We start from the raw sequence: 26,873 nt of genomic DNA, 5'->3' as shown, positions 1-26,873 counted from the left end.
TCTGGAAAGCGGCGAGCACCCTCGGCGGGCAGCGGTGGCCTTGGGGATTGGTGGACAAGGGACCGCAAGGGGAGTGCAGTGCTGAGAGGAAGCCGGGGACCAACCTGGGGTGGGGGTGGCAACTCTGGTGTAGCAGGATCTGTACGCCCAGCAGGGGAGTCTGCACAGGGCAAGTAGCTGGGGCGCCGGACTGGGTGGGAGGTGGCGCACAGACCACGGGGAAAAGGGCGGGACCAAGAAGGGCTCCTGGCAGGCAGCCAATGGGCGCCGCCCACACACAGGCCACGCCCCCGGCCCCGTCCGGAGCGCACGGGTTGGGAGGCGCAGACCCGGCTCGGGACGCGCGGTGTAGGCGCTGTGGCCATGCCTGGCGGCGCCCTAGCGACTATCCTGAGACCAGCGCAACCCTGGTAGACGACACCCCGGGCCCGGCTGGCCCGGCCATGCCGCTGGAGACGCAGGACGCGCTGTACGTGGCACTGGAGCTGGTCATCGCCGCTCTGGCGGTGGCGGGCAACGTGCTGGTGTGCGCCGCGGTGGGCGCCTCGAGTGCTTTGCAGACCCCCACCAACTATTTCCTGGTGTCTCTGGCGGCGGCCGACGTGGCCGTGGGACTCTTCGCCATCCCCTTCGCTATCACCATCAGCTTGGGCTTCTGTACGGACTTCCACAGCTGCCTCTTCCTCGCCTGTTTCGTGTTGGTGCTCACGCAGAGCTCCATCTTCAGCCTCTTGGCCGTGGCCGTCGACAGGTATCTGGCCATTCGCGTCCCGCTCAGGTGAGACAAATCTTTCCAGCCCGGGCCGGTTTAGGTTCTACCAAGGGGCGCCCTCTCCAGGCCCACGGTTCAACCTCAGATGGGCCAGATTAAGAGTACGCTAAGAGAGGTTCTGGCGTGGAGGATGCCAGCTACCTCCCGCGACGCTTGTTGAGACCGTCCTGGGGCAGCAGAAGAGGCCACCGGGTAGGCGTCTCTTAGGCGTCAGGGATGCTCCAGTCGCTCCCAGCTTAGGGGATCTAAATAAGGACACCCTTAGGGTCTCTTGGAAGTGCGCTCCCTGCGAGGTACCCGGCACGGACTCAGGAAGCTCAAGCTCGGGAAGGTTTGGTGTTTGCATCTCCACCCTCGTGGCGAAAGATACACCTTCCTAGCCCTCTTAGCTCGGCAAGGGAATCAACAGCAGCTGCCTTTCGCGGTCTTGTGCGTAATGGGCCCCGAGAAACTTCAACTAAGAGCAAGGCAACTTTGGATTCTGGGAATTGGTACTGTTATAAGGGACACAGTACTAACGACCCAGCTTTAGAATGCGCCTCTCCTATAACTGAGGCGGCGAGTCAGATCTGCCACTTAGCTCTAGTGGGGAACTCTAGGAGCATTGGTCTCTACTAGCCCCGTGGTGACTCAGATTACTCCCAGACATTTTAAAGAACTACTGTGCTTGCTGCCTCACTGAACACTGACAAGCAAGCAGTCTTAGAGCCTCTAGCCATTGTGTAACCTTATTTGTATACAGCCACAGTGCCCAGCAGCCCGAGAGGAGAGGCCCTTTCTCCAAATACACTTAAACCACTTTCTCCTTTTTCCACCCTGAGAAAACAGGATTCAGGGTAGCGACCCAGTTAGCAAGGGACATGGCTCCCAGTTGTAGCTAATAAATTTAAAGTTGTTTGATGTCTGTTGGTGCCTGGGCCCTTGGCATTTCTGAAGTGAGCTTTGGATCTCTTTAGACTTGGAACCTAGACGAGGAAACTGAGTCACAAGAGTAGGAAGAGAAAGGGAAGAACTCACTGAGCTCCGACTTGGTGCCAGATAACGCCAATTAAATATTTATACTTTAATCCTGGCACTATCCAGAGGACAGGTGCTGTCGCCTGCATGCTGTAGGTGAGGAGTGGTGGCCCGGGGAGATGAGGGTCTGGTTCAGGATGCTACATGTGGGATGAATGGCATTGATGTTCACCATGCCATCCACCTGTCTCCCGGGGCTGCGTGTGGTCCCAGTGTTGTAGAGATGCGGAGAAGAGGTCCTGTCCGCAGTTCGCCAGTGTTTCTAGGAGAAATGTGTTTGGGGAATTGATGAGCAGAAAACTCCCACAAGCCCTTGTAATAGATAGAAGTGATGAGCCTGGTGGTCCCTTGTGTGTAAGACCTTGGGTCCCAGATGGGACAGGAAGCCCCTGCTTGTATGTGTGTGTGTGGGGGGGGTTCCACATCCACTGCCCTTGGCATCTGACTGGGAGGCTGCACATATCCCCTCAGGAGCACTGCAACCAGGGATTTCTGAGTGTGAACCTACACAGCCTCTCTTCTCTCCATTCTGTTGGGTCTGTTCTTGTCTCTTGCCTCCCATAGAGTACTTTATGGCCTTTTGAACTTTTTCCCCACAGTGCTGAGCAGTCAAATGCCCCCAGCTTGAGGTGCCTACTCGGGGGAAGCCCTTTGGGTTTGCCCCTGGCAGAGCCCCAAATACATGGCAGCTCACCCAGGACACACTCCAAGTATCTCTTGTGCCACATGACCCGAGCAGGAAGTTCCATAAATGTTTAAATCTGTTAGTTCTTGTCCTGGGTTGTGCTGGGCGGGTCTTGAAGCAAACGGGTGTGGGTGTCTTAAGGGGAAACAGATGTGAATCACGGGCTCCTTGCTTCTCCTTTGCATTTGCTAAGGGTGAGGGTCCTGTGGAAGGTGAAGGGAGGGAGAGCAGTGAGTGCAGAGTCCACTGTGCGCCGTTACCACCCGCAGGCCTGTCCTGGGGGGGTCTGGAAGTGTGCACAGCAGTATCCTGCTCCACACCCGGGCAGATATGAGTGCCTAACCTGCCTTGACACCAGCTTGCACAGTGGTAGGTCGAAATGTATACAAGGTTCTCACCCTTTCTTGAGCCCTCCTGAGAGGTGGCGTGCATGGTGGGCCTCCTGCCCTCAGCAGTTGAAAGCACGACCCTATGGGAACAGGTTAAAATGTAGATTACTGTGAGCTGAACTCTGGTAGCATGGCAGTAATTCCAACCGCACTCAGGAAGGCTGAGGTAGAGGGATTGCCTGAAGTTCGGGATTTCAAGGTTAATTTGGGTAACAGCAAGCCTCTTGTCCGAAAAGAAAATGCAGATTACAGAACCCAGTTGGGTCCTGCAGAATCAGAGATGTGGTAGGGTGTATGAAGGCCTCCAATGTTAACGTCTACCTTGGGTCTGCTGTTTATATCAAAAGTTTGAGAACCCTCATTCAGCTTCTCTTGTTTGACGTGGTCTGGATCTGAGTGACCCTAAATACTGAGTTGGTTCCGAGACCCTCCTTGAGGGGCATGGAACTACAGCTGGACATCAAAACAGAGGTACCTGGCTGAGGAGCCAGGTGTGGTCCAGGCATGGAAATCAGCATTCAGGAGCCCCAGGCAGGAAGATAATCACCAGTTTGAGGCTAGCTTGGGGCTACATAGTAAGTTCCAGTCACAAGCTAGCCTGAGTTACAGTGGGAGACCTGTCTCAAAAAGCAAAGAAGAAAGAAAGAAAGAAAGAAAGAAAGAAAGAAAGAAAGAAAAAGGAGAAAGTAATTGATGAGGGATTAAGATCAGATGCTTCTCTTCCAGAAGACCAGAGCTCAGTTCCCATCAACCCACATCAGGTTGGCTTACAAGTACCCATACTTTTAGTTCCAAGGGATTCAGCACCCTTTTCTGACTTCCTTAGGTACCTACAATTGGGCACACCCACATTTAAAAATATAAAATAAGCCAATTTTTTAAAAAAATATCCTGTTTAGGAGTCGGTGTCTCTCTCAGGAAGCCAAGCCAGTGAAGCCCAGGGTGTGAGCACAGAATGCTTAGAGAAGCACATCTCTCACCTGGGCAAAACAAACTTAGACTTGACTCCATGGCTCTGATGGTGTCGTGCTTAGGAGGCCCTGGCTCCCCTGGTCTTGATCTCACTAACATGAGGGGGCAGGCGCTGCAGCATGAAAGAGGGAGCCTAGAGGCGATGCCAGGCATAAAAACCATCCCTTTGTGGTCCTTAGAGGGAGGGGTGTCCACACACAGACAGGTCCTGCCTTCTGCCCCGGTGAGGACTCCCATGCAGGGAAGCTTTTGAAGTGAGCTGTGCTAGGCTGTGCTAGGGATGCACAGCAGAGCTGGGGTGGAAGCTGGTGACTGTGGGAGGTCAGCCACGTCTCCGCCCACATCTCTGCCCACAGCAGCCTCCGGCTCTCTCACTTCATCCTTTGGCTGGTTCCTGCTGGTGCCCACAGGAGTACTTCCTCCGGGCCTAACCTAATCCTGTTCCCCCTTCGTGCCACTCCGAGGGTCTTCCTTCCTTTGCTCAGTGAACTCAGTTTTCCCTTTTACCGTGGTTGACTCTGGAAGAGCTGACTGGATTGTTCTCCTAGAGGTGCTGAGGGACGGTGTTTTGGAGAGAGATGTATCTATTGGCTAATCAGAACGAAAGGGCCATATTTGTCCTTCCTTCTGTCCTCTGCCATACTGTGTGTGTGTCATTAGGAATGTATGTTCTAAAAACAGTGCAAAAAAACAAAACAATGACAACAACAACAAAAAAGGCAGGCAGGGGCAGGAGGGCCCGAGACAGCAGATCTATAGTGAGTTGCTCTGGAGCCCTGCTGAAGCCTGGGTAGCAGGCACTACAGGAGCGCACCCCCGTGCCCAGCTGTTTTGGTATGCTCTAATGAAGGAAGCTGTATTGTCAGAAGATCCCTCACAGGCCTGCATGTGGATAGGGTGATACAGGGCCTGGGGATGCTGGGAAAGCTAGGCGAGCAGCAGGTGTCACGGGCTGAGGGCAGGTAGCTACAGATTCTGGGGTGTGGCCTACTAAAGCAGGTCCTGGCTCCAGAGTTACCCAGAACTGGGTGTTGCTTTGCACTTGTTTATTCTCTGTTGTTAGCACACAGGGGACTCGCTCCATCTCCAGACCTGGAGCCCCGACCTTGAAGCCAGAGCAAGGGCCACCATCGGCTCTTGTCTAATCTCCTATTTCTGTTCTCTCCAGCTTGACCAATATGGCAGGCAGCAGGTGGCTTTTGCCTGGGTGGGTGAAATGGGGAGGGGAGGTCCTTGAGCCTGTCTTAAAACTAGGCTGGAACTGAGTCACATACTCAGGAGGCTCCTGGAACTCCGGTCCTCAGGCTGCAGAAGTCAAGCCTGAGGTAACCAGTCAGCCCTCAGGAGAACATGGAAATGGCCAGGCAGGGGTGATGAAGTGGGGCTGGCAGGCACCCCAGCTGTTAGTTCCCCCGAGGGGTGAGAGGAGAGGGTCCTCCTGGTCATCACAGGCTCTCCCCTTGAATGGAGTGGGGCCCAGAGCTGCACCCAGCAGGCCACAGCCTGTAGTCACTGAGCTTGCCTGGAAGGGCCACGGCCCAAGGGCAGCCGTGCAGGAAATGGTTTTGCACCTTAGACCACCATCTACATCCTGTTCTGAAAGGCGGCGTGCACCGCCTGTGGCTGTCTGGAGAAAGAGCTGGTGGGAAATTGTGGTGGTGGTTCTTGCTTGTCAGCTTGGCAGCTGGGTATACCTGTGAGGGACTTGTTCTTTTCCTTCCTTCTTTCTTTTCTTTCCTTTTTTTGTTTGTTTTGTGTTTAGAGACAGGGCTTCTCTGTGCAGCCCTGGCTGTCCTGGACTCATTCTGTAGATCAGGCTGCCCTGGAACAACTCACCTGCTTCTGCCTCGGCCTCCCAAAGACATGTGCCACAACCACCCAGCGAGGGACTCCTTCCTTCCTTCCCTTCCTTCCTTCCTTCCTTCCTTCCTTCCTTCCTTCCCTCCCTCCCTCCCTCCCTCCCTCCCTTCCTCCCTCCCTCCTTCCCTCCTTCCCTCCTTCCCTCCCTCTCTCCCTTCCTTTTTTCACTTACAGATCATGCCTCAAGTTGATTTGTAAAATCAACATAGGCCACTGATCATCCACAAACAGTGTGTCACCCCAGTCCATCTGTCTTCACATCTGCAGGCATGTGAAGTCTTTTCTATGGAGCCTTCACAGGAGGCCTGGGCACCTTTGGGAGCCTGAGCTGGAGCTGAGGCCTGGGCCGGGGCTCGAGCGGAAACCTCTGCTTTGATTTGAACCTTGGGCTTTGGTTGGTAGAGCCTGCAACCCTTGGCCATGTAGCTTCTAGTCTAACCCCAACTTGTGGTGAGCAACAAAAGCAAGATGGGGCCCTTTGGCATCTTGGGCTTAACCACCTTGGGCTTCACAGGGGCCTTGCTGGCCTCTGCATGTGAACTCATTGCCTTCCAACTGTTGGCCTGCATCTTCTTCAGGCCTTTCTTACTGTACTTCTTGACAAAGCACATGCTCCTCAGGAACTTGGGGTCGACCCCCTTAAGAGATTCGTATCTTTGTGACCGGGGTTTCTCGATGCCATTTCTGTGCCATTTTCGGGATTGGCTGTGCGGTTTGGTTCTTGGACTTGCCCATGTCTGAACGGTAACCTACGTCTTCCGAAGTGCCTGCGACCAAAAGAGAAAGAGCGAGGGACTTTTTCGTAATTAAATCATTTTAGGTAGAAAAATCTACCTTTAATCTAGCCACACTTTCTCCTGGTAGCCTATATAAAAGACATGGAAGAAGGAAGTTCTTTCTCTTTGCCTGCTTGCTCTCGCTGGCAAGTCCACCCGTTCACTGTAATTAGAGCCTGCTTCTTCAGAATTCCAGCAAATACTGAAGACCAGGTGAGACATCAGCCTTGTGAGCTGAACAACTACTGGATTCTTGGACCATATATATGTGTGTGTGTATATATATGTGTGTGTATATATATATACATATATATGTGTGTATATATATATATATATATATGTTCCCCCGAGGGGTGAGAGGAGAGGGTCCTCCTGGTCATCACAGGCTCTCCCCTTGAATGGAGTGGGGCCCAGAGCTGCACCCATCAGGCCACAGCCTGTAGTCACTGAGCTACTGTTCAGACATGGGCAAGTCCAAGAACCAAACCACACAACCAATCCCGAAAATGGCACATATACATATATATATATATATACACACATATACATACACACACACACACATATAAAGCAAATCCCCTATATGTGTGTGTGTGCTCATCCTAAAAGTTCTGTTCCTCTAGAGAGCCCCCACTAATACAGAAGGGCAAAGGAAATGACGTTTTCTCCAGACAGACCGTCTGCATTCCTTTCACACACACACTGGGTCTGCAGCCTTGCAGGCCCTAACTCACGACCACTAGCAGGACTCAGTGTCTCTTCTATCTGGCCCGTGCCATTATGGGTGTGCCCTGCCTAGAGGTGTTTAACACATGCCCAGTTTTCTTGCATGTTGGACTTTTCCATCTGTGACAGCACCCACACCTTATTAAAGCCCTTTCTATGGGTGGCCTTGCCTCTTATATACCACCTTCTGGCTAGTCTTGAGAACTCTGTGGGCAGGCACTTCGGAGATGAGGCCCAGAGCTCTTTAGCCTGGGATCACACAGGCTACAGGAACCTGCGTGCCTAGGAGCCCTAAACAGCATGGGGCTAGCTCCAGGGAAGAAGGCAGACATCACCTGGATTCTGTAGGAGCAGTCCTTGATGAATGGGGGTGAATGGGGGGTGCCAGCAGATTGTGATGTGGGCCCTGAAGTATTTACTGCATGCGACAGAGAGGATGGGTGACGGCTGAAGGGTAATATGACTAGAAAAGGGAGCTGTATTCGGTCCAAACATTCGCTTGCACTCAGAACTCCAGTAGCAGCTGAAGGGCTGGGGATTATCCTTGTCTCTTTCTTCCGTTCAGGGGTCTGTGGTCCAGCCTTTCCTTATACTTCCAACTCATCACCAACCTTCAAGAATTGTCCAGTGTGTTCTTTCTCCCTTAACAGTGTTGCCATGATCCACTCTTGTCTCAGGCTAACAGGCTGGAGACCTTGCCAGTGGCTGCAGGTCTCCATGACAGCTAAGGAGTGCACCTTCTCAGACAGCATCAATGTTGAGAACAGTTTGGCTGAAGGGGTGTAACGCTTTTTCTAGAGGGCTCATGCTGCAGGTGTGTGGGTGGGGCTCATAGGAAGGAAGAGCTCTGGGCTGTGTGAGGGCCGTGCAAAGGAGCAGAGGCGGAGAAAGAACCCTGGTGCCTCACAGAGTGAGGCTGAGGAGGCAGAGCAATGGGGTGGAGCAGGCGGGTCACAGAGGGCCTGAGGCTTCCTACGGGGCTCAGCGTTTGTCCTAAAGGTTCTGCTGTGTCCCTAAAGGACCCAGGAGGTGTGTGGGTACTGAGGGTGGCATAGAAGTCAGCACCTCGAAGGGCACAAAAAAGGAAGCAAGTGCACCTCGTTCTGTGACCAGCTTGTCTGCTGAGCAGCCCTTCTGTACTCCCTCCTACTGGCTCCTACTGACCCTCAGGTGTGGGCCGCCATCTTTTTTTGCGTTGGCTTATCTGTGCGAGTCTGCACGCCACAGTGACATAGAGGACAAAGGACAGCTCGCAGGAGGTGCTTCTCTCCTACCACGTGGATCCCGGGGGTTGAACTCAGGTCATCAGACTTGCTGACAAGCCTGACAGGGTCCCATAAAGTTAACTGGTTTTTATTTACGTATTTATTTTGAAACAGGATGGCTCACAGAGCCCAGGCTGTGTCCCCCTTCCCAAGTGGCTGTGCTTTTACACATATGCCACCATGCTTGCCTTGAATTTGCTTTTAGAAGGTTTTTTTTTTTTTTTTTGATTCAGTGGGTTTGACTTCTTTCACTTGGAAGCGTGGACATAGTCGAGACATTTCCACCCTGTCCTCCATCAACTGGGTCTCCAGCTCCAGGCGGCGTAGGGAGAGGACAGAGGGCAGAGCCACAGCACCTGGGAATCCTGGCAGCCCAGAAAGTGGTGCACAGGCTGTGACTCCCCGCTTCTGTCCTAAATTCCTTTCCGGTTGCTGCTGGCAGTTAGGCTGGAGCATTTTTCCTTGAGGATTCCACACCACCGTGATGATCCTGCCTGCCTCTGTTTGTAGAAACTCACGAAACCTCTGTTTTCTGATACCCTCCACTCTGATTTTAATACAATTATGAATTTACCTTTGTGTCTTGACTGTCAGTCCCTATGGTTTTGTGAGATAACGAGGTGAGAATCACGCGCCAGTGTGGAATTCTTTACTCATTTCTTTAGAGACGGTGCCGCGTAGCACAGGCTAGCCTGGACTCAGCTTTCACTTCCTCCTGCTCCTGAGTGCTGGAATTTAGGTTTAGTTCCGGCTGGGCTTCATGGTGCTAGCTAAGCACCCTACCAAGGGAGCCACATTTCAGCTTTTACTATTTTGTGTATGTGTATGAGAGAGACAGAGAAAGACAGGGTCTCACTGGAACTCAGAATCCTCTTGCTTCTACCTCCCAAGTGCTGGGATTACAGATGTGTATGCCCACAGCTGATTCAAATGTAGGCATTTTATTTTTAAAACTATTTTAATGTTTATGTGTATGTGTGTTTTACCTGCATGCACATCTGTGCACCATGTGCATCCCTGACGCCTGCCGAATCTAGAAGAGGTTGTTGGATACCCTGGAACTGAGGTTCAGATGGCTGTGAACTTCATGAGGGTGCGGGGACTCGAACCTGGGTCCTCTGCAGAAGCATTATTAAGTGCTCTCAACTGCCAAGTCACCTCTCCAACCCCTCAAGTGTAGAGTTTAAATCAGGAATTTTGTTATGCTAGATCTTCACTTTAAGACCACTCTGGTGGACAGCAGGATGGACTGGAAGGGACAAGATTATGTAGGAAAGCCAGGTGTCATCCAGGCCAGGAAGAAAGGAAGTGTGATTACGGCAGAGGCCATGGAGAACATTTGTACCTGGAGGGAAGGAAGGCTGATGTCTGTCTGACATCACCCAGGAGCCTGAGAGTTTGGAAAGAGCTCCTAAGTAAAGCCACACGGCCAACCAAGATACCGGACAGTAAAGAGCCGGACGCCAGAGATGGACACAGATCCAGTTAGTGAGCCAGGCCTCCCAAGGTGGCTGATGGGCAGCAGTCTGAATGGGTATGTGGGCGCTGTCACCAGTGATTGGTGAGTCATCTAGAGGGACCGGCAGATCTAATGGGCAAAGGTAAGTGGTGTGCTTGTAGCTGAAGATGGGAATCCAGAAGACGGGCTCAAAGGGGTTTGGTGACGTGGAGAGAAGCTGATGGTAGAAGAGTAAGTCCAGGCCAGCTCCCAGGTTTCTGGGCATCAGTGTGTTACTGCTCTGAAAATTAGGGGGGTAGGGAGAGGTGCTGGGGAGCTTATGGCCCTGGTATATTCCGTGCCTAGGTTGGACCGCAGGCTAGGAAGTGTAGTTGAGTGTGAACTATGGAGAGGTTGGGGTTCACTAGTCCTTCACTATGTGGGTTCAGCCCCTCCTGCTTTGTTAGAGCCCAGGCTGTCCCCTCTCCTACCATATGGAAGTTCTTGCTTGACACCCCGCCTTTCTACTTCCCAATGCCTCTTGGGTTTACTGCCTATGTAGCTTCAGGCCTGCCAGCCACAAACTTCCCGAAGTGACTTTCTGTATACAGCATCTGTTTCCAGTGTGACTCTGGCCCTGTTTGCTCTGCACTGGAGCTTCTCTCTACCCAGTACTCCCTCTCCCATGCTCCTCCCTGTGTGTCTGCCCTGGCTTCCAGGGCCCCTCACCTCTTGGAACTTAATGTGCTGAGGTCTCTGCATGTGTTCCTTGCCTGGAATGTTGCTCCGTTTTCCTGCTGATGCTCCCGCATGCTCGCTGTGTCTCCTTGTGCGTCCCTGGGGTTTCTTGGCCACTCTCTACAACTTTGCAGCTATTTTCTTCACTCGTAGCTTGTCAAGCTGTCAGCTGTTCTATGGAAGGGCCAGCCTGTTGTCAATAGATCAGATTTCTATATGTAATGTCCTAAGAGGTTTATGGGAGAAACGGAGGAAACTGAGTGATGGGGACTGATTGGCCCTGTTCCAGACGACCAAGCCTCTCCTCTCTTTGGCATTTCCAGAAGTTATTAGCAATATAGCCTGGCTCACTAACTGGATCTAAGTCCATCTCTGGCTTCAGGTTTTTTACTGTCCTGGTATCTGGGTTGGCCATGTGGCTGTATCTGGGACCACTCTTTTTCAACTTCAGACTCCTGGGTGGTGTCAGACAGACTTCTTCTGTGGAATAATCCTTCTGTACATTGTGACAATGTTTTTCTCTCATTGTTAATAAAGAGCTGATTGGCCGATACCTAGGCAGGATTTTCAGGGCAGAGAGAAGGGTGGGAAGAAGGGTAGAGTCATGGGAGATGCAGAGGAAGGCAAGCTGAAGATTCTGTGTTGAAAAAAGGTACCGTCACCTGGCAGAGGGTAGATTAGAAATACGGGTTAATTTGAAATGTAAGGGTTTTCTCGTAACAAGCCTGAGCTACCAGCTGAGCATTTTACAATTAATAATATGTCTCTGGATGGTCATTTGGGAGCAGCTGCTGAGACAGAGAAACTTTGCCTACAGACATCAGCGTTCCCTCCAGGTACATTCAGGTGTTACTCATCTCAAATATGCCAGTTGTCTTAGTTTGCTTTCTATTGCTATGATAAGAACGGTGACCTATGGGAGAGGGTAGAAAGGGAGGGGAGGGGAGCAAATGTATAGCTCAATAAAAACAAACAAACAACAACAACAGAAGGACCTGTGACCCAAACCAACTTGGGGAGGAAAGGCTTTCTTTCTCTCCCTCTCTTCCTCTCCTTTTCCCCTCCCTTCCTTTCTCTTTTTTTGGGGAGCGGGTTAGTCATCGTCCAGCTTATATACAGTCTGTCACTGAGGGAAGTCAGGACAGGAACCTGGAGGCAGGGACTGAAGCAGAGTCCATGGAGGGACACTGTTTACTAGCTTACTCAGCCTGCTTTCTTACACAGCCAGGACCACCTGCCCAGGGGCACCACCCACACTGGCCTGACCCTCTCACATCAATCACGGATCAAGAAAACCCCACAGACTTGTCTACAGGCCAAAATGTCGGAGGCATTTTCTTAATTGAGGTTTCCTCTTTCCAGATGACTTTAGCTTGTATCACGTTAACAAAAAACAAAACAAAAACTCAAACCACAACAAAACAGCACAAATATGTATGTATGTCCTGTGTAGGTGTACATGTCACACACACACACACACACACACACACACACACACACACCACCAGTCTGTGGTTCTAGAAATACCGAGTTGTTCTTTTTTTTTTTTTTTTTTTTTTTTTTTTTTTTTTTTTGGTTTTTCGAGACAGGGTTTCTCTGTGGCTTTGGTTCCTGTCCTGGAACTAGCTCTGTAGACCAGGCTGGTCTCGAACTCACAGAGATCTGCCTGCCTCTGCCTCCCAAGTGCTGGGATTAAAGGCGTGCGCCACCACCGCCCGGCCTACCGAGTTGTTCTTTTTTTTTTTAATATTTATTTATTTATCATGCATACAATGTTCTGTCTGTGTGTATGCCTGAAGGCCAGAAGAGGGCACCAGACCTCACTACAGATGGTTGTGAGCCACCATGTGGTTGCTGGGAATTGAACTCAGGACCTTTGGAAGAGCAGGCAATGCTCTTAACCACTGAGCCATCTCTCCAGCCCCCAAAGATTTTATTTATTATATATACAGTACAGTGTTCCGCCTCCATGTCAGAAGAGGGCACCATATCTCATTGTAGATGGTTGTGAGCCACCATGTGGTTGCTGGGAATTGAACTCAAGACCTCAGGAAGAGCAGTCAGTGTCCTTAACCTCTGAGCCATCTCTCCAGCCCTACCGAGTTGTTCTTAAGCAATATAGTTAGTTAACCTGTACGCCCTTGTCACGGGCTCCAGATGCAGCTACAAGAGGATGTAAAATATGCTTATGTGATCAGGACGATGGTGAGCTGGTCTCTTTAGATAAACCAGGCTCTTTGGCTTTGTTTCTGAGTACAGTGCTGGCTGTGGTTGGAACGGGGAACATGTTCGCCTCTGCTGTTAAGGAGCCTGTTCTGTTGGGATGATCTGGGCAACACTGGGTGCCAAGGTTCACACAGTGGCATACTTCAGTGTGAACTTCTCTGCTTCCATGTAAATTTCTGTCCTGTGAATTAACGCATATGTGCAGGCAAGTGGGAGCAGATGTTTGCTTTGCTTCATATATGATTTTGCCTGGGCAGAACTGGGGACAGGAGTTTGGGGGTGACATACTCTTCTGCAGGAAAGGAAAAGGGCCTGCTTGACTTCCAGAAGATTCCAGGGATGAAGAGGATAGACACTGTGCCTGACACCCCTTCCTTAGAAAACTGCACCCCATCCTGTGTACCCCAGCCTGCTTTCATCCCCAGCACTGCTACATTGTCCTGGTTCGGAGCTCCTCTTGCAGCTATACCAGACTGTCAGCTTGTTTGCTGTTATCCAGATATGCACTCTGGCAGCCACTAGCCCCGCTGGACTGCACACCCAGTTGACCCTAATAATCTTGAGAGTACCCTAGCTACAAAACTGTGTTATGAGTGGTATGCCCTAACCCATGTTCACCTATGTCCTCTGTGTGTGTGTGTGTGTAGAGAGAACATGAGGTTTTTGATGTATGTATGTACTTAGCAGCAAGCTTGGTGTCTTACATCTTATTCCCACCATTCAGAAGGGTGAGGGGAAAAAAGTGGCCCTAAGTTTGAGGCTGACGTGGGCTACATATTGAGTTCCAAGACAGCCTGGACAGATTGAGATTCTGTCTCAAAAAAAAAAAAAAAAGGATATACATTGTCTTACAACAGAAATGTCTGCATTTACTGAGGAGTGGAGCTATGGACAAGACTATGAAGAGCCCTCAACAGCTAGGAAGCAGTATAGTTCTCAGCATGTATTCACTCAGCAGTGTGCATTTAGGAAATGCTCTGTTGTGGGGCTCAGGGATGAACTCAGGGTCTCATTGGTGGTAGGTGCCTGCTGAGCCCCAGTCTAGCTGCCAGCCATGGAAAGTGCTGTGTAAATCTGTGTTGTAAGTCACAGCTGTGGCTGGGAGGTGGGCTCCAGTGCCACTGTGTAGGAGAGGGCTCAGGCTACTATGTTGCTGTCCAGGGGCTCGGAGCTGGAAGCATCCTGAGAGCTGGGACTGTGACCTGGTTTGAGCCCCAGAACCCTGTTCCAGTAGGCCAGCACTGGTTGTGCAGCCCTTGGCCAGTCCCCAGCCCCTTCATTAGGTAATCAGCAATCACATTGCTCTATTGTTGATTCTTCTGTATGGCTGCTTCCACCAATCCCTTAGCTAATGAACTTTATAAGGAGGACCTGGACACAGCTCTGCACAGCAGAGAGCTACAACTATTTGCCAGAGTCTGCTTTCCCAGGACAGCTCTTTAACGTGGACTGTTTTCCAATGGCCTTAGGTGACGCCATGAAAGGGTCATTCATCCCTGGGGGGATCCTGACCCACAGTTTGAGAACCTCTGCACTAAAGATTGGTAGAGGATGTTCAAGTCGTGATCCTCCTGATTCCTGTGTGCTGCTTGCAGAACAGAGGCTCCAGGACTTGGCAAGCAGCCCTCATGCTAAAGCATTTGATGAATGGCTGGGTGACAGAAGAAGGGAAACTGGGACTTGTGATATGAGCATTGAAGGGCTAGCGGTCCCTAGACAGCAAATAACCACTTTGGTCAGTGGTCGCCATCAATTTGGTGGGCTTTGTGTTGCTATGATTTAGTGGTAGTGGGCAAATCATTTACGTTCTGAGCCTTGTTTCTCATAGTGACAGCCTGGGTTAGCAGCCCCTTCCCATGAGACTTGATTAGTGGGAGGTGTGAGTTTCAGGGTGTAGTGTGCCCAAGGAGGCAGGGCTTGTGTGCTGTGCTACTGGAATTTGTTTGGAGAGAGGAGCATTCAGGCACTTGTCTCAATTTGGTGTCTCTCATATCTGGCTCCCTGGATCTTTGCTGTCCTACTATTGATATTGTCTGTGGACATTTGATGAGTCACTCACTCAGCTTGAGTGCTCCAGTCTGTCCCTTCAGCTCTCAATGTTCCTCTCCCTCCTTCTCAGATCCCACTTCCCTGGTCCCAGCCTGCACCCTGTCAAATGCAAAGTGGCACCACCATCAAGGTCCTGTTTGCCTGGCAAGCTCTCCTCATCTCTCCCGGGGTGACAGACAAGTCCTGTGTACTAGCTGCCTCTCCCTTCCTCAGCTTTGTGAAGTGACAGTTCTCAAGAAGACACAGACCATGTCACCACCATCCAGCCTTTCTATCCTTTCTTCTGCCAGGACTCAGGTAGCATCCCTTCACACAGCCCTGCATCCTTCTGACTCCTCAGTCATCTCTGATGGCCTGTTTTTTCTTTTTGGGAAGGAGGCTGCTGGGGATAGCCTCATATCACTTATATTAACCTCAAACTCCTGGTCTTCCTCTCCCCACCTCCTGAGTGCTAGGATTACAGGCATGCCACCACACCCACGCCCTGGTCAATTTTTCTGCATCTTCTCTATAGGTCACCGTCACTAGTTACTAACATCCACTCTTCTCATGACAGCCCTTAATCATCGGTTTCAATGAATGTTAGGATATTGGGGAAAAACCCCTGAAAACCATGCATCATCCCTGATTCTTCACCATCCTCCATCTAATCCATCTTCAAGGCCTGTTGATTTTTTTCCAGTATCCATTGCATCATCCAGGCTGAATCCTGGTCCCAGAGAGCATCTTTTTGAGTTTTGAAATAGTTTCCTAGCTGCTCTTTCTGTGTCCTCATGCATCCCTAAACTCAGTTGCTGTGACCCAGTGACTTCTACAACATGAGCACTCCTTGGCTTGCAAGTCTTCCATGGCCTTGTGTCTGTAATGAAAGCCCATGTGAGTGCCATTTGCCTGGAATCTCCTGGCTATCCAGGGTTCTCCTCCCTCTCATCCACAAGCTTCCACTGAGAGGTCTTCCATGATGTTGATGTCCTAGACTGAAGCTTTCCTTGTTTGTACCTTAGCAATCACTGACCAGAGAAGGAAGTCTAGGACTTGCTTACCCCACAGCCAGTCCACCAAGGCTGGCCTGGTTCAGCTGAACTATTAATATGGCTGAGTCCAGGGCAGAGCTGTATTGCAGGCTACCTGACGGACAGGATTCTGAGTGGTTTAGCCGTTGTGGAGGCATTGTTACCTTGCAGAGACTAACTGTGCTATTGACGGCCCTGGTGAGGCACTGGCAAGGAAAAACATTTTTCAGAGAGTTTCATCACTGGCCAAGAAAAATGCAGTGAGCAGCTGAGCTCAGCAGGCCATCCTGTAGTAAAGGCCCTGCAACTGAGCTGCCTGCTGCTGAGAGGAAGCGGCAAAGCCGAACGGTCATTATGTATGAGCCAAGTCTCAGTGGGCTTCCTCTGCATATTGGACTGGTTGTCCTGCCTGCCCAGGCTACAGCATTGAGTATTCCTAGTATATAGTTGCTGCAAATCTACTACTAACAGGAATCAAATGAGGGATGTTTTCATGATGGCTGACTATAGCTGAGCTGTGGTGGTTCATGCCTTTAATCCCAGCACTTGAGAGGCAAAGACAAATAGATTTCTTGAGTTTGGGGCCAGCTTGGTCTACAGAGCAAGTTCCAGGACAGCCAAGGTTACACAGAGAAACCCTGTCTCGAAAAGCCAAAAACAAACCAAAAAAAGAATGGACTATATATTGGGGACTATATACTGGGCACTGTGCTAGGCCCTGGGATACCAGTTCATTAAGATATGGTCTGTCCTTAGGTGGCTATCATTCTAGTTGAGGAAAAAATGTATGTAACAAATTAAGGACCAGTTATCGATGTTGATTTCCCAAGCTTCAGCAAACTCTCCTGCCGGTGGCTTTCTGTAGAAGAGGCACTAACAGAGTTTCTGTTCTAGATTCCGCAGAGAATTCAGCAGTGCCCCTGCCCAGAGTATGACGAAGGCCATTTTCCTTTTGTGAGATAAGGTTTTGCTTTGTGGCCTCAGCCTCCTGATTGGAGGGCCACAGGTGTGCACCCATCATAACCAGCCCTAAAACAAACTTCTGGTGTTAAGAGAAGTGGTTCTTGTCAAAAGCCCGAGGCAGAGTCAGCTTGTTCAGGTGTCTCCTTGTGAGTCAGGTTTCACATGCATGTTTCCTCACTATGTTAGTGACATCTTCCCTTAGCGATGGCGGTCCTTTACCATTAGAGCACGGACATGTTCTACACACTGGCATATCTCAACTGCTCCTTCCAGGAGGCCTGCAATTACCCAGTACAGAGGCTATTCAAAAGGTCTCTAAGATGTCTGTACCTTTGTCACTGAACAGAAGCAAGTACTGAGTCAAGAATGAGGGTTTTTGTTTTGGTGTGGGTTTTTTTTTTTTTTTTTTTTTGGTCATTGTTTTTCAAGACAAGGTTTCTCTGTATAGCTCTGGCTGTCTTAGGCTCTGTAGACCAGGCTGGCCTTTGCCTCTGCCTCCTGAGTGCTGGGATAAAAGGCGTGCGCCACCATGCCTGGCTAAGAATGACAGTCTCTCTGAGCTTCCTGCAGCAAAGCTGCTGACACTTGCCCCTGTGTTAAGTAATGGCCATCGTGCCTCAGAAGATGGACCTTCAAGCCAGGTGAGCTAAAAGGCCATGGGACACCAGCAGGGTGGGACTTTGGGCTCTGCTTAAGGAATACTGTAACATGACCGATAACAGATGATATTCTCTTTAACAGGTATAAAAGTTTGGTCACTGGGAGCAGAGCAAGAGGGATCATTGCTCTCCTTTGGGTCCTTGCCTTTGGCATTGGATTGACTCCATTCCTGGGTTGGAATAGTAAAGACAAAGCCACCAGCAACTGCACAGGATCTGGGGATGGAAGCGTGAATAAAAGCTGCTGTCCTGTGAAGTGTCTCTTTGAGAACGTGGTCCCCATGAGCTACATGGTGTATTTCAACTTCTTTGGGTGTGTCCTTCCTCCACTGCTCATAATGATGGTGATCTACATCAAAATCTTCATGGTGGCCTGTAGGCAGCTCCAGCGCATGGAGCTGATGGACCACTCAAGGACCACTCTGCAGCGAGAGATCCATGCAGCCAAGTCACTGGCCATGATCGTAGGCATTTTTGCTCTTTGCTGGCTACCAGTACATGCCATCAACTGTGTCACTCTTTTCCATCCAGCTCTTGCCAAGGAAAAGCCCAAGTGGCTAATGAATGTTGCCATCCTCCTGTCGCATGCCAACTCAGTCGTCAACCCCATTGTATATGCCTACAGGAACCGAGACTTCCGCTACACTTTCCACAGAATCATCTCCAGTTATGTTCTCTGCCAGTCAGACACCAAAGGTGGGAGCGGGCAGGCTGGGGCACAGTCTGCTCTCAGTCTGGGCTTATGACCTCGGCTCTGGCCTTTTGGAGAAGGCTTAAAACAAACAATGGGACTCCACACAACTGGCTGGTTCTCACTGTGAAAGGCAGCTGCACCTCCCAAGCAAATGAGCTGCTCTTCTGAGTCCGACCTGGAGTTACACAACTCTAGCTAATATGCATATGCAATCGGTAGGCTCCAAGGTTAAATACACCTATGAATCTACTCAGCTGCTCCGTGTGGATGATGACAGTGGCTTGAACTGATTCCCAAAGATGTTTTATTTTTAAGAATCTGCCTTATTCATGGTAGAAAATGACTAAAACTTACCTTACTGTGAAACACTGTGAACTATTATAATAAAAGTATTTTTCACTTAAAGTAATGGAAAAACAAAAGTTGGCTATACTATTGTATACTTGTTCCTAGGACTGCAACCCTGAAAACTAAAGTATAATTCTTCAATTAAGATACTGTTGTATTAATTTAGAAAATGATATTCTCTTAAGTTTTGAAATAGAATTATAATTTTAAAAAACAATTTTAAGTTCAGTGTTTTCCATGTACACAAAATACTAGATAGGAACTGGAGAAATGGGTTCCTCCTCAACTGGAATCCTGCTTCTTGACATAGTTCTGACTGGGTTTGCTTCTCTCCCAAGTTAAGATTTATTGGAACCAGCCGGGCGGTGGTGGTGCACGCCTTTAATCCCAGCACTCGGGAGGCAGAGGCAGGCAGATCTCTGTGAGTTCGAGGCCAGCCTGGTCTTCAAGAGCTAGTTCCAGGACAGGAACCAAAAGCTACAGAGAAACCCTGTCTCGAAAATCTAAAAAAAAAAGAAAAAAGAAAAAAAAAAAGATTTATTGGGACCCACAGTGTGAAATTTTCCTAAGGAAAATACCTAATTGTGCATTATATTCAGCGAAATAAAACTTGGTAAAAACACGTTCAAGGCCCTGCACTGGCTTGCTGTACACAGTGTGCTGTCTGCACTAACCCTGAAGGCTGCCGAAAGGGGAAGCTCATACTGAGTCCAGGGCTCTCGACTAGTAAAGAAATCTTGACTCTTTGTTTGCTACAACTCAACATAATGCTCAGCCAACCCTCTGGTTCTCTAACTGCAACATGTGTTTGGCTTTTTATCCAGCAGCTGTTCGCTAACAGTTTGTGTTTGGGGGCACAACAATGCGGAGGGGGGGTGTCCCTAGGCTATGAAGTCACTTATTCCATTTGTCTACTCTTCAGTTCCTAAAAGGACGAGTGCTTAGAGAGGCAGGGAGTTCCCAACCCTTTAGGACCGACTGGCTGCCGTGGCTTTACCTCTTAAGTACTTTTCCCAGGCTACAATCTGCTTCCTCTTGGTGGTTATTTTCTCATACTTCCTTTGCTCTCTCTGGGTCTGTCTCATCTCTTCTCTCCAGTACCACTCCTGGAACTTACTTTGTCTTTCTTTCCATGTGAAATTCCTAGTAGGATCTAGTTTCCTTCCAGGGCTTTAGTATGTTCCTTATCATGCTATAAAAGCCCAATAATGCTCACAGAGCAAACCCAGCTCTCCCTGTTCTCCACACAGATGAGCGTAGCAGAAGAGCCCTCATCTTCTCACACTCTCTGTCACTTAGCTGCATGTCTGCTCTCGTCCTTTCGTGAGGATTAATGTTCTCATTTACGCTTGCTCCTACTGAGTTTGGTCCACCATCCGCCTTTACAGTCACTAGCACTTTAGTAACATGAGCTAGCTGCAGACACAACATGGTATCGGGCTTTATTTGAGCCAACAATACTGAATTGTACCCAGGGACATTTCTACTTGTGAGGTTCAGAGACTGGTTCTTATTAAGATCATACAGGGTTCTTAACCACACACGAACCCTCTGCAACCTACAGTGCCAATCCAAAGCCCATCCTGCAGCCTATGAGGGCAAAGTGACAGTAACAAGTCGGGAAGCGTATCTTATTTCTCCACCTTGAGAACCATGAAGTGTTGAATGAGTTTCCTGATGGCTTCTGTCTTGAAGATGTTGCTCCGGCACCTTTATGCCTCTTGTGTCTTCTCCATCAGTAGCAGGTCCGTCAGTTGCTTGTCTGACACACTGAGCTGCTGGCAGCTTCTCATAACCTGACTAAGATAGATCGCCAGGAGATGCTTACACTGGAATACAAAACACAAACTTGTTAGGAACAGGCAGGATCATGTCTGACCAGTCTAATCAAACCTCTCACTATCACATGCAAGGAGGAGAGTGAAACTCTGCCATGTTTTCAGCTGGTTTCATCCTTGCCTTCAGTGTGTGGTTACAGCGCGGCTGACAGTCCTTGAGACACTATACTGCTCAGCGTTCCTCACACGGGAGCTCATGCAAATCTCATAGCTACCCAGCAGGTTCAAACTTCATTGTAACGAGCATGCAGAGCCTGTACTCACTTTAATCATTGTTGTCTTCTGGGGTGGGGAAGGAGCATAGGGAAAATTCTCACATACACACAAATGTGTGGAGATGACCCTATTAGACCTGTGTCACAAAACACAGCATTGGATCCTGAGAGGACCGCGGTTCAATCCTGTCATACAGGTGAAATATACCACATTCATGGCTAGTGGGGTGTATGAATGGAGATGCTCAATTTGGCACCAAACTCTTAAGATGTTTAGTTGTTAATAGTATAAAAAAAGAAAGGGGGGCCGGGCGATGGTGGTGCACACCTTTAATCCCAGCACTCGGGAGGCAGAGGCAGGCGGATCTCTGTGAGTTCGAGACCAGCCTGGTCTACAGAGCGAGTTCCAGGACAGGCTCCAAAGCCACAGAGAAACCCTGTCTCGAAAAAAACCAAAAAAAAAAAAAAAAGAAAGGGGAGCCTTGAGAGATGGCTCAATGGTTAAGAGCACTGACTATTCTTCCAGAGGACCGGGGTTCGATTCTGAGCACCCACATGGTAATTCACAACTATCTGTAACTCCAAGATCTGACACCCTGACACAGACATACATGCAGGCAAAATACCAATGCAAAGAAAATAAAAATAATCATTATAAAAAAAATCTTTAAAAAATAAAAAGGTAAGAAATGAGGCGAACCTGACTGTTCTCTACTCTGGCCAGACTAAGGACTAACCACCTTCTCTTAGCAGAGGAGGGTACTGCATCTCTTTCCCTTTGGAACAAGCAGTAGGCAGACAAGCTGTCCTAACTTGATGTCTGGACTCTGTGGACTCACAAAGATGCAGAGATGTAGATGGAGGTGTTCCTGCTCCATAGGATGAATGTGAGGCCAAAGCCATCTTTACAAGCAGTGGGATGAGGTGTGCGCACCTTTTATTTAGCTCTCTCTTTACTGGGCTGTCTACTTCCCCAGCACTCATTTCCAGGATTACCTTACTGTCCCCACAACCTCCTTTACAACCTTAAAAAAACAAACAGGAATCTGGTAAAGTACCAAATGTGGTATTTAATTCTAGGAGGCTGAATTCAAGAGGTGACTAAGACAAGGATAATAAACCACAATTTCTCCAATATTGAGGGAAATACTCATTCCATATAACCCCTTCCAAAAAAATGTATGTAGCACTTAAAGTCTGAAATGAGGCTGGCCTTTTCTCTCCCAATTTGGGTGCAGTGGCAAGAGCCCATTTTTTTTAAAGTTTTGTTTATTATATATTCAGTGTTCTGTATGCATGCATGCCTACAGACTAGAAGAGGGCATCAGATCTCATTCTAGATGGTTGCGAGCCACCATGTGGTTGCTCTTAACCTCTAAGCCGTCTCTCCAGCCCAAGAGCCCATTCTTACCAGCAGACTGTCACTCTTCCGTAACACTGAGAAGGCAAACGCTGGACATGAACAGTAATGACAGGAAGCCAGACATGTGTATGTTTTGCCAGAACTTCCAACTACCTGGGAAGAAGAGGACGGACAGAGTTAGAAGGTTTGCTCCTGGTACAGGTTCCTGACGATCTATTCAGTGCCCGAGAGTTGCTGATGGACATCACTGTGAAGAACTGCAGTGGAGTTTATACAAAAGGGAAAACACAGGTTTTCTTTCTGGGGTGTGCAAACTCTTCTCTCTTCAGCACTCTAGGACTTCAGGCGGTGGAAGGGTTTCAGTCTAATCCAGGCTTCCAAACAGCCTCTTGTTCTCTGTGATGTGCAGGTCTCAGCCTGTAGGGACTAAACAGGACTGGAGAAAAGCTCGTGTGCATTTTACTGCGGGGCCTTGCAGTAGTATGAGGCTGCATGCATGGACCTTTCTACCGCTGCTGTTACATTCCCAGAGAGTGGAAAGGAGCAGAGTGCATGGGAGGCAGGAACACAGCGGCTCTCAGGTGAAGGAAGAAGAAAGGGTGTGAGAGGGGAGAGGGATGACTCAGCAGCTCAGGATGGAGGTCTCAGGGAAGGAGGCAAGTTCAGATCTGCCTGTTCATCCAGCGGGATGGAAGAAGGACACAGACGTGGGTGTTGGTGAGAGGCCCAGTACAACAAATACTCTTGGTGATGGTCAAAAGGAACACAAAGGAAATGTAAAAGGAAAACAAGATTTGCCTGTGGTGTGATTGGACCAGTTTGTGGAGAAACCACTCTCCGGAGCACCAAGTAGCTAAGTATTTCCTGTTGGCAGCTTGCTATGGTTTGGATTTTGAATGTCCCCCAAAGGCACATGTGTTAAAAGCTTGATTGCTATCTCCTGATGCGTATGGGAAGTGGTAGAACCTTTAGGAGGCAGGGCACAGTTAGACCGGGTTAGGCTGCTGCGGGCATGCCACTGCAAGAGATCCTGGGATCCCAACCTTCCTGTCTTTGCTTCCTGGCTGCCAGGTAAAGAGGCCTTCTCAGCCTCCTGTTCCTGCGATAATATACGGGAACGTACTGTGCTGCCCTGGGCCAGTACAACAGGGCCCAGCAGCTGTGGATAGGAACCTCTGAAACTACTAGCCAATAGAAACCCATTCTCCTTCACTGTGACTTATGCCAGATACTCATTATAGTGATGAACACCAGTTAACACAAGCTACATCTGAGTTAGCTCCCAAATGAAGTAGATCATCACCATCAAAGGGAAGTAAAAACATTTCAATTACTCTACAGTAGACTGTCATATCTGAATTTGCCACAAGGCTTTCAAATTAAATTTAGGCTTTAAGACGGCAATCTAAATGAAAAAGTCAGGATTTGTTAAGATTATAATGTAAGCATTCCCAGGATCCTCTGCCCCAACCTGAGAACAAGTAACAGGTAAGGCCTTAATTAGAAGAAATAATAGGTTCAAGTGCTGTGCTTGTTTGTCTGTTAATGCTTAATATGACACAGCTTTTCTGGTAATTTGTTGACTAAGCAGAATTCCATGGGGGATTTGAGATGACTAGGAATGTCCTCCTACCATACCTAGACATAGTTTAAATCAGGTATTAAAACCTAACCCTACACACTTCCTATTCCAAGGTTTGCTATCTTATAAACGTGACACCAACAGCGCTGAGCACCAACAGTTTCCCTAGTGATCTAGAAAGAATGAACGGACATTAAAGCCAACTGCTTCCCACTTCACCCTCAAGAAAACTCACTCGCATTCAGCACTGACATGGTAGACATCGGCTCTCCAGACTACCAAAGAATGTACCTTTAATGTTCCGTCTTTTCTCTCTAGATTTAGACTCAAACAGGTAAAGCCTCCAGGACTCTCTAGGTCCTGGATCTATCAGAATGCTTCCTGGATTATGTTGAACCAAAGCCTGGTGATTTAGGGACAGGGATAAATTCTACAGAGGTCCCCTTGCCTTATGCTTTCAAAAGGCTGCCTGAGATTCAAAGTAAACTGGCCAAATTCCTGGGGCAGTAGAAACTCTAAAAACAGTAAGAGCTTTAATTTGCTTCTTCCTTATCTAGCAGTTGACAATGAATGAACCCAACAATCGGGCAAAAATCTGAGTTAGAAATGTTTAGAACTGGAAATTGACCTTAGGGGTAATTTAATTTAGTGTGTTCACTCTTCAGTGGAAGAAGGACCCTCTCTTACCGGAACTGCTCCGAGTTCTTCCACTCACAGCATAGGCTGGAATGTGCCCCCACTCACCCCTCCTTTCCCCACCCCTGCATGGAGATTTTTAAAAAGTAAACAGGAAAGAACACACTCAAGACCAGGACTGGACTCTCAGGAGTCTCCCTGGCAGGAAGTCTGTAGTGATCATTCAGTCAGAGCAACCACCTTATAACCACCTCAGGCCCTGTAGTACTGCATTTGGGAAGCTGCATTTATTGTTTCCTGTGTTTGCTGTCTCTTTCTGGAAAAAGGGTTTACTGTTCCTATCCTGATACAGACTGGCTGTGTGAGCTGTGGTAGCTCATAGAATGTGAGTAGCTGGGCAGAAATGTTAAAGACTGTAGTATGCCATGTTCTCCAGTGTCCTCCGAGAGGGCTGCTTCAGAACTGGGATCCCCGAGTGCAGATGTTTTAGGAATTGAACTACAGTTGTCTCCTGTGGATATGCAGTAAGTTATACAACCTTGTTCAAGTAAGTGAGCTGAAAGTGTCTAAAAGGCAGCTCAGGTGACAGCAACAAAACAATGACTTCAAAATAATTACACATTACACCTGAAGGATAATGAAAATATCTGGGCTGACCTACGGAGTAAAAGTTGACTCATGGAAAGGTTACTAGTTGGGCACCAAGGCAGCATCTGCTTCAACTTCTATCACCTTACAGAGCTGAGGAATGAACCCTGAGTCTTACGGTATGACTGTACAATGTACCATAGGATTGATGTGATGTCTGAGAGTTCTAGTCTCATTCAACTCAAGTCAAAGTTGAAGCTGACAGCTACATAGCTAGGAGTCTATTTTTAAAGACAGAGATATGATGGACAACCATTAAGAAAGTCATATTGACAAAAATAATTCAAATTGTTTTAAACAAGACGTTTAAAATTTTAGCTAGTAGCCAGATCATATAATTAAGGGACAATGCCTATTCTGGTCATATGATAATGGAGCTGAGACCAAAAAAAAGTCTTTTAACTTGAAACTTAATAAAAAGATTTATAAGGCTAGGTGGTGGTGGCACATGCCTTTAATCCCAGTACTTGATAGGTACAGGAAGGTGAATCTCTGAGTTCATGGCCAGCCTGGTCTACAGAGTGAGTCCCAAGACAGCCACAGCTTCACAGAGAAACCCTGTCTCAAAAAAACAAACAAAAAAAGATTTATATTATTTTTATTTTATATGTAGGAGTGTCATACTGGCCTATGTGTTGTGTACCATGTGCATGGCTGGTGCCCACAGAGGTCAGAAGACGCACCAGATCCCCAGAACTAGAGTTACAGGCAGTTGTGAGTTGCCGTGTGTGTGATGGGACTGAACCCAGATCCTCTGCAAGAGGACAGCTGGGCTGTCTCTGCAGCCCTGGAACCAAAATTCTATGAGACTGGAAGGGTCCTTTTTGTATATAAAATACAAAAAGATAACACAAGAAACAAATTCAGCGGCTCCAACTATATTCATCTATAAACCCACCATGAGAAAATTTCCCCTTTGAGTAGAAAAGTTTTATCCAAAGATTGTAAATATATCCAACACTCCATTTTGTTAATGAAGAAACACATGATGACCTTCTAGGTCAATTAAGGTCAGCTACAATATGGACTGGCAAGTTGATCCGTAAGTGGACACATGCATTTGTCAGAGCAGGCTTTGTTCAAATCATTCTCTAAGAATTAAGAGTTGCCGACTTGGTCTCAGCTCTGAGACATTCACTAGAAGATAGAATTCAAACAATGAAAAAAATGTCCCTACCCACGGATGGTGTCTGTCTTAACCCTTCTGAGCCACACACAAACTTGGCTCTACCACTGCCAGCATTTCCGTGTTGTGCATAAGAGGCCCCTCCCTCAACTGTAGCCACATTTACCACTGTCTCGTGAAGCTAGCCTGGGTGCAGGTGGTTATGCCGGCCTCCTGTTTATAATAGTTTTTCTAGTCTCATGTTGGAGTCTGGCAGTGTGAGGTAGCCAGACTGACTGTTACTTTACCCTCTGCATTTCAGTTTCCTGCAAAAGAAATACTTGGCTTTGCTTCTGTTGAGAATTATCAATAGCATGAAAGTAATAAGAATATGGTAAGAGGCTGTCACATCGCAGATCTATTGTAAGCCCTAAGGGGAAAACTCAGGACCACAGAGACTCAGGAGTCTGACTCATTATAAATACTTCTGACAACAGTTTAGAAAGATCAGTGTGGACAAAATGAATCTGTACATATGGAATAACTGCAAGAAGCATTTTATTTTTCCCTATAAACATGAGATTATGAACAGGATGAACATGTCAATAAACGTGTGTGTGCACGCTTGCCCCTATTATCAACAAGAGAGCAAAGGTTGGTAATCCTTGAGAAAAGAGTCTGTCCACGCCATTGTTAGTTTAATACAGTGCTATTGAGTAGCATCAAGTCATATTTATCTTTAATTTCTAAAATGCCTGGAGATACTATTTTATGCAACAAGCCTTGTGTAGAAAGATCAAATACTGCCGGGCGATGGTGGCGCACGCCTTTAATCCCAGCACTCGGGAGGCAGAGGCAGGCGGATCTCTGTGAGTTCGAGACCAGCCTGGTCTACA

General features: G+C 48.4%; 2 protein-coding genes across 2 annotated transcripts in view; one reads left to right on the top strand and one right to left on the bottom strand.

Moving 5' to 3' along the window:
- The first annotated feature begins 342 nt into the window (after positions 1–342).
- Adora2b (adenosine A2b receptor) lies at positions 343–18,705 on the top strand. Its single transcript, XM_005349891.3, has 2 exons — positions 343–778; positions 17,631–18,705. Exons 1-2 carry the CDS (start codon positions 444–446, stop codon positions 18,292–18,294), a joined length of 999 nt encoding a protein of 332 aa, XP_005349948.1. The 5' UTR covers positions 343–443; the 3' UTR covers positions 18,295–18,705.
- Positions 18,706–20,016: 1,311 nt separating this feature from the next.
- The window catches only part of Zswim7 (zinc finger SWIM-type containing 7), a 14,964-nt gene continuing 8,107 nt past the window's right edge, over positions 20,017–26,873 (bottom strand). Inside the window, exons 4-5 of the mRNA XM_005349890.2 lie at positions 22,055–22,159; positions 20,017–20,419 (exon numbers count right to left, since the gene is read on the bottom strand). Of these exons, the coding sequence (XP_005349947.1) occupies positions 20,303–20,419; positions 22,055–22,159 (222 nt within the window). The 3' untranslated portion in view covers positions 20,017–20,302. The remainder of the gene's footprint in view (positions 20,420–22,054; positions 22,160–26,873) is intronic.

The sequence above is a fragment of the Microtus ochrogaster genome, chromosome 7 (assembly GCF_000317375.1).
Source record: "Microtus ochrogaster isolate Prairie Vole_2 chromosome 7, MicOch1.0, whole genome shotgun sequence".
Classification (NCBI taxonomy): Eukaryota; Metazoa; Chordata; class Mammalia; order Rodentia; family Cricetidae; genus Microtus; species Microtus ochrogaster.
Note: the sequence above shows the minus strand (reverse complement) of the source record. Positions and strands in the feature narration are given on the sequence as shown.